This window comes from Lipotes vexillifer, unplaced genomic scaffold (genome assembly GCF_000442215.2).
Source record: "Lipotes vexillifer unplaced genomic scaffold, Lipotes_vexillifer_v1.1 scaffold591, whole genome shotgun sequence".
NCBI lineage: Eukaryota > Metazoa > Chordata > Mammalia > Artiodactyla > Lipotidae > Lipotes > Lipotes vexillifer.
Window position 1 is genome coordinate 3073279 of NW_006791954.1, and position 8382 is coordinate 3081660.

Consider the following 8382-nt stretch of genomic DNA (forward strand, 5'->3'; position numbering starts at 1 on the left):
TTTCCCTTTAGGTGACTCACAATGTGTAATTGTTTAAAAGGGTTTAATAACTAATACTAATAAAATAGAATATATAACACAATCCCCATCATCTCTTAGGACCTGGGTTCCAATCTTGGCACTGCTCTGCTGGGAGGCAAGTCACTATTGATCTCTTTGTGGGTAGGGAAGTGAGGGTAAGGAAGGGAGAGATGAAAAACATTTGACGTCTTGCACTAATTGTAATGGCTTACAGTTACATAGGACCCTGGTCAAATATGTCAAAGTAGACTCTAAGTCTAGCTCTTTAGAGGCAAAATTTATACAAATAAACTAGCTGAAATAAGGACAGGCTAAGTCAAAAGAATTAAAATATATATATAAAAACAGACAATGACAACAGTAAAGAGTACGTTCAGAATTTTCTCTGAAACAACAGAATCATACTACCCAACAGTTATGGTTCCCCCACACTATTCAATAAAAATCTATTTAGTGAATGCTTATGGGTACAGAGCACTTGCTTCTACAAAGATCATAGATGTTTAAAAAGAAACATAATTAGAACTTAGTATTGCTAGAATTTCAAGAATGGAAATATAAACTACAAAAGTAAATGACATCACCCATGCAATTTTCTTTTCAGAGTCCTAAGTATCTCTATAAACAAATTATATATTTTATTGAAAATGAGAGCAAAGGCCAATGACTGAAAATTATGTCTCACTTCAATAGGATGGCTGTTATCTAAGGCATCAAGCTCCTGGGCACGTGTGTAATCAGCAGAAACAAACTGAGTCCAGATATCATACTCTGGGAAGCAGTGGTCTACACACAGATATTCAATCCATGATGCAAAGCCTTCATTTAACCAAAGATGAGTCCACCATTCCTAAAAACAAAAGATGGAAATATATTAAGAAAACAAGATGCTTGTCACTCCACTAATTTAAAAAACTCATATGTCCCTTCCACTATACTCTAAAGCTCTTAATGAACTGAAATTCATTTCAAAACATTTAGTAAATAACTCACATCCCTGAACAAAAGAAATGCCAAGAAAGGCCAACCTGGTGACACCAGCATTATCACCACTGCTAAGTAACTTTCTGGTACTGAAGGCAGAAAAGGAGGAAGGAGGATGAAAAACACCCTAAATATGGAAAAGGGGAAGAGAGCGCATAAATATAGGCAAGAGCCTACATTGTCATATAAAATTTAGTTTAATAAACAGTTCTCTTAAAAAAAACAGAAAGCTTATCAGGACCAAACAAGGAAAACTGGAAACTATTTCCATGACAGGGAAAAGTCACTGTTGATTGAAAAGTTAAACTTTCTAGATAAACAGAAAAGCAGTACTGCTTATATAAGAATTATGTGAAATTAACAGAAATGTCATGGCAGTAAGTAGTTCAGTAACGAATTGGTGTTTAAACATTTATGAAATATAAAATTCTCATCTGTTAATAAGAATTAACAGTGGAGTGGATAAAGAATATAATGGGTCACAGACAAAATCAACTTTTTGAAAAAGAAATCAACTTTTTAGAAAGAGATTTCAATCTAATTTCCATTAAAGTTGACTAAATCTCTTATGAAAAGAAAGCAATACTATATGAATTCAGGACAAAGGACTAATGCAATGGTGAAAAACAAAAGGGCATTTTAAAATTCTGGAAAGATCAAATATTTTCAATATCAACTGATAAATGGCTATCTGTCTATATGCTTTGTGCACTTATTTAACTAAAAGCCTCCACTGGGATAAGCTGGTACAAACCTAGTAATTTTCCAACTATCTCTAAGCCTTTGAGATTCCAACTATCTCTGAGCCTTTTGGTTAATGAAACAAGTGACATCTAATAACTAGAAGTTGCTCCAATACAGTAAAAAGTTGTTTAAAAGCAAAATGAGAATCCACACATTTCCCCTACTAAAGTTTATTACTGGAAGTTTAAAAATAAAATCATAAAAAATAAAGTCTGCTCAACACTGAGCAAAAAAATTGTTTGGCAGCAACAAACTTGCTGCATTAGGAGAAAAGAATGTTTCTCACATATTGAATACAGGTACTAGTATACTTACTTCCCCATAAAATTATATTTCAAAAAAATTTTTTTTACCCCTAAGCAAAATTTTAAACATCCAAAGCAAAAAGGAAAGGATTTACTTTCAAGGGCTGACTTTCTTTAGAAACTCTTTCAAATATGTAAGAGTTGCTAAATGTTTTCCTTTCTTGCTTATTTTTGTGACATGTGGACTCAACTAATATCCAAATTGGGCTCTGCTCTTTGGCAGCCTAAAATGCCATCAGGGAATCTGGCTGGCTCCAGAATCTCCAGTTCTTTCTTTGCAGAGGCACTTCTAGTTCACTTATTAAACGCTGGGCTCCCAAGCTCTAACATAGTTGGCTGCTATAGATAGTACTTATTCAGAGTAAGAGGGAAAGGTCAAGACTAGAGGACAGAGATCATTCACTGCAAACATTATAATAAACAAGAACTTCAATAGGACAGTTGGAAATTTTAATATACTTCACAGTTATTGTTTCTTTGCCTTCATTTCTGTCAAATTTCAACTTAAAATTTCAGGCAATGAAGAAAATGACCCTTAAAAACATTTCAACCTAATCAAGGATAGTTTGTCATTTATCAGGTTACTTTACAGCTAGTGAGCTACATAATATATATGACACAAGAAACTACAGTTAGTCTGAATCTCACTGCATGGAATCTCTCTACCTAAATGGAATCTCTTCCTTCCACCCAAATTAGTAACATGACTTCCCCCGCTTGCAGGCAGTATTTAGAACAGTTTAGGAAGTATTTTCTGTTGAATAAAGATTATCTACATGCTTTTGATCAACAAGAATATTCTGATAAACACTTTTCAAAGTGGACCTTTTAAAATAAAGTTTTTCAATCAAAAAACTACTTTTTTGGTACAACATTCCAGCCAAACCTGAAATACTATGTAGACAAAAAAAGGTGCAGCAGGAAAAAAATAAATATATTTGAGCACTTAAAAATATTAAATACCATAGTAACAAGATTTCCAAACCATTGATGGGCGAGTTCATGTCCCACAACCAGGGCAACCCACTGGCGTGATGAAGAACAGGAGTTTTTTGGATCAATAAGCAATGCAGTCTCCCTGGTTTAAAAAAAAAAATTTTTTTTTAAGTATTACAACCAAAGCAGGCATGCAGAAGTGGGGGAGGGAGATTCAAACAGTAAATAAGATGGTCAAGTTAGGCTTTAAAGATGTCAAGAAAACATTTCCTCAGAGTACACAGGATAGAAAAAGTTCTGGGAAGATTAAAGACACCACTCCAATAGAGTTCATAACAGAAGATCAAAGATGTGACACAAGTTTAATTATCAGTTTGTTTATAGGACAGCTGCCTGAAATTTCAGAAAAACTTTGTCTAAAGGATTAGGGATTATGGTGCTAGACAGAGAGAGAAGACAGTCCTTCCATTAAGAGAAGGGGAGCAGAAAGTTGGGGGAAGATGCATTCCACAGTCCTAAAAAGAACACTGAGCAGGCTGTCCAAAACTTAGCTCACTGAAGGAGGCAACTGAAAGTGGAAGACAAAAACTTGTTTACAGACACTGCTTTTACAATTATACAACCTGCATGTTTGTATTGTGGTGACAGACATGTAAAAATTTGGCCAGAAGATATTAAATCAGGGAAAGTTCTTCAAGCTGGATACATAACTATGTAACTACTAGAAGGAAGAGAAGGCACTGAAATGAGAAACTCAGCCAAAAATACATCTACAAATGCTACTAATGCCAGATGCTCACTTTAAAATCTTATACTCCAGAGGGTGTTCATCTGCATTCTTGAAATGTTCAAGGAAGTGGGGGGAGGTAGGAAAATTTATGACAGATCATAAAGCAGAAGCTACTGAACTGTACTTAGGAGTGAAGCTCTCATGAAATCAGTGATTTAAAAAGATAAGGCAGGGTAATACATCATTAACATACCTATAAGTAACAAGGCCCCAGTTCTCCATGGCACCTTCATAAAGCAAATATAAACATTTATTGATATTTATATATACTTCTTCTTGAAAAATCATAAAATTCAAAAAAAGTTATTACAATTCATCAATAAAATGAAATTTACTTTACCAGCTGCAAAGTCTGCAATAGCAATGAGATCAATTTTAGGTAGAGGATAAGGAACATTGAAGTAGTCCTTATAAAAAGGCAGAGTTTTAGCAGCAACCTATAAAAGTATAGACAAAAGAACCATCTGATAAATCTTACTGTCATTCATACAGAAATCCACAAAGGAATCCTGTTGCAAGCCAAATATCTCAAGTTACTAGAAACCAACCCTGGGGAGCCCCACCTCCAAAGAGTGCTTTAGCCCTAAGCTTTGTATGTCAGCCAAACTTTAATCCATTTATAATTCAGAATGAAAAGTATAATTACATATCTTCCCACCCACTCTCTGGGTTAATAAATTCTACTCTAATATTTTCTTAATCATTATCTTGTAAAATGTTAATAAAACACCAAAGTTGCTAGTTCCCAGATTCTATTAAAAGTAAAACCAAAGTAGTACATGAAATTTCAGATTAAATTATAAATAATTGTACTAATAATTGATCAGAAATGTAAATTCCCCAACCTGGAGTTATGGACTGTTGGAACAATCCTCTTCAAGTACATTTACCTCTAACGCAAATTTTCCTTGCTCTGCTTTGCCAACAGGGGTGTAAACACGGACACACACACCATCTTTTGACCTTGTTTCTACAAAGTCATATTCACCCACAACAAATGCCACCAGATACGTAGACATGACAGGTGTGCGAGCAAACTTCACTTCCACTACATTTTCATCATCAGGATATGGTTTCCGATCAATTACATTCTTTAAAAAAAAAAAAAAAAAAAAAAAAAAAAAAAAAAATTAAAAAATTTATTAAAACAATCAGATATAAATGGCTTAATCCAAAACACTGACAAAAAAAAAAAAAAAAAAAAAAAAAAAAAAGGAAAATTTAACAGATTTACATTAAATACCTTAGAGCAAACACTAGCCAAAAACTCTAGGCTTTGGGGCCTTTTCTTCCCCCTTTCCAGCACTGCTTACTTCTCTATCCTAATTCATCCAGTGCTATTATGCTGTCAAGATCTTTCTTATTAAGATGGAAACTCACCTGATAAAGCATTCACACTAAGAAACTGGAGCTTAAAGTGTTAAAACTTCCAAGGATTTGTAAGAAAAAAGAAGGCAACTTTTCTTGAATACCTATTAATATGTCAGATACTGGGATGTTTTAAGACCTCAATACTTTTCAAGTGAATGAAGGATAGGAGACAACAAATATTAATGAAAATAAAATGTAATTGTGGAATCAGACATTTCAAAGGGTACAGATTTCTAGATTTAGAGCATTCTCTGTACAAAGGCTGGCTCTAAACAAATTAGTCACAAAATCTCCCCTTTACCTTTGGAGTCCCCTAATTTCCCTTTGGTGTTCTCCCTTTTTTTCCTATTCAGGCTCTCAGTTTCCTCAAGGTCTCTCTATTCTTTTTTCCAAGTAAGACTTATTCAAGAATTGATCCGATAAATTCATTCATACTAAATTGTAAATGAACATTTCAGTGTAATATATTAGCTTCCTCTCTGAGAATATTTGAGAAGAGAATCTACGGAATTCTCTCCACCAATAAAGGAGTTATTTTCAGGTGCAGCAGGCATTTCCAAGTTCCCTAGACTCCTATTATAAGCTACAAGCTACTCTATGTCTTAAGTAAGGCAGTCTCAGACAATACACTTCAAGTAGTGAATGCTTACTCTATTATGAATGAGGATCAACGACGTCAGTGAAGGGAGCATATTCCAAGAATACAATCAGCCAAAAACCTAAATACACTTCATTACGTGGTTATATCTTTTGGCATTTAATAAGAATATCAGATTTTTTTCTTTCAGGTAATATTTATTAAACTCATTTCTTATTTGGATTTCCAAACTGAAGGAATTAGATGATCTTGTTAATATAGTTTATAAAGAATTTCTTCCAGGAGGGGGGAAACTCCCCAAATAAGGCACTAAAGAAAAAGAAGACTTTTCAGAAATTAAGAAAACTAACATTTGTATTCCAATTATGTGTCAAGCACTGTGCTGGGTGGTTTCATGCTATCCCATCTAATCAGCAAACTAAATCTGCTAAACGCTTATTCAAAATATGAACATACAAACACAAACGTACCATGTTTGATAAAGCTACTCTGTCTTTAGGAACAACCAATGAGATATCAAAAGTTGCTTTGATGGCAGGCTCATCCCAGCAAGGAAAAGCTCTCCGGGCATCAGTAGCCTTAAGAAAAGAATATGAAATATAAAATATCACAGAATTAACCTACCAGACTATTTCATGAAATAACAGACATTTCTTTCTATCTATCATTTGTTCATTCACTTTTTCAAATATTTATTTTCTACTCAGTGCCAGGCAACAAGCTAGGCACTGACTACAAAGAAAACACAAGGTTTACTATCATTGCCACATCAGCAATTACCCAGGAACTAGGTCTGCTATAGAGCTTAACAATTTATAGTATTAGAATAAATGACAATTATACTTTTGTTTTTATTAAAATATTTCAATATTTCAAATTAAAGGCAAATGGATTTATCTATAATGTCAACACAACTCAGAGCACAGGAAGGTTAACAGTATACTACCGTAAGGATTCAACAATGGGAAAATATGACTGGTTGCCTCTCTGGCTTTGATTTCAAAATAAAAATAAAATTATCTCCAGAATTTTTGATGTGCTTTGTTCTTTATCCGGAATGGTAGCAACAGGAATAAAGACAGATGCTGTATCAGTTCCAAACAGGTCATTTGTTTAATGGCACTTCCATATACAACACATAAAACTGTCACCATTTGACCTACCTTTTGAAAGAGATCTCATTCTTTCTTTAAAAATAAAAAAGAGCAAACTTGTTAAAGCAAAATAAGATTAGTGGTGCAGTAGAATATCAGTTATAAAAGAAAAAATCTTTAATAAAATAGAAATAGAACCATTGACAAGATTCTGTATCTTAAAAAGAAGTAACAAAATATGCAAAGGTAGAGGAAGCACATACTTCTGAAAAAGGATTTCTCCAAAAGGAAAAACATTAGATGGCTGATTGCACTCTCAAAGAAACTAAATAAATTATGAATTCTACTAAAGAATAAATAAGACTAAAGATGTTTAAAAAAAGAATAAATAAGACATTTGGAAAACTAAGTAGAGTGTAAAGAAAGAAATGTACAGAAAAATTCAAATTAGGAGCAACAGCAGTAAATAAATGTATTTATATTAGAGGAAATTAAATGAATGACATAGATAGTAAGATTTAAGTTTCCAAAATATCCAAAGGACAAAGTGATAAAAGCAATCTAAGGTACATTTGAGGGATAGACACTAGACCTAAATCTATTATTAAATGATGTTCCTGAAGAAGAGATCAGAACAGAAACCATGATGAAGACGCAATAGAAGAAAATACTGCTACACTGAAAAAAGCTCTGAATATGAACATCAATAGGGTTCACCAATTATTAAAAGTTAATGAAAAGTGAACACCTGGGGCTTCCCTGGTGGCGCAGTGGTTGGGAGTCCGCCTGCCGATGCAGGGGACGTGGGTTTGTGCCCCAGTCCAGGAAGATCCCACATGCCGCAGAGCGGCTGGGCCCGTGAGCCATGGCCGCTGAGCCTGCGCGTCCGGAGCCTGTGCTCCGCAATGGGAGAGGCCACAACAGTGAGAGGCCCGCGTACCACAAAAAAACAAAACAAAACAAAACAACAAAAAAATGTGAACACCTGGTGAAATTTTTTAATTTTTACGTACAAAGAAATAATTTAACAAGCAATCAGGAAGAAAATAAAATTTTAAAATGTGTTACCCTACAAAGGGAGAAGAAACATTCTAGTCTGACTCCTCCCCCTCGACAAAATGAGACCGTGAAAGACTTTAGAACAATATTTATGCACCTTTGAAAGAGAAAAATTGTAAAAGCCAATTGTTATACCACTCTTATCACTGAAGAAGTTGGGCTTGTTACTCACTGTAGCAAGGGGAAAACTCACATCAAAAGAAACCATGGGATATCTCAGTAAGAGTCTAAGACAGAAACAATCATGTGATTTTGGATTTGGCTGAATGATTTGTAGGAGGATTTAAGAAGAAAGGATTCATTCTAAGTTGGGTGCTGTCAGAAAGTGGAGGCAATTTTATGAGTGGGTATCTCAATAACTGTTATTTATCTATGGAGAGGGCAGACTACATCAAGCCTAAAACTGCAAATGGTAAAGAAGCAGCAGTCACTCATTTTTTTTTTTTTCTTTTTTTTTTTTTTTTTTTTTTCTTTGTTTTT

At 34.1% G+C, this 8382-nt stretch overlaps 1 protein-coding gene across 1 annotated transcript in view; it reads right to left on the minus strand.

Annotated features, from left to right (window-relative positions):
- NPEPPS (aminopeptidase puromycin sensitive) overlaps positions 1–8382 on the minus strand; it is a 101219-nt gene that overhangs the window by 24776 nt on the left and 68061 nt on the right. Inside the window, 6 exon segments of the mRNA XM_007465136.1 lie at positions 707–871; positions 3018–3132; positions 3974–4007; positions 4121–4217; positions 4671–4871; positions 6220–6327. Coding sequence (XP_007465198.1) covers positions 707–871; positions 3018–3132; positions 3974–4007; positions 4121–4217; positions 4671–4871; positions 6220–6327 — 720 coding nt within the window.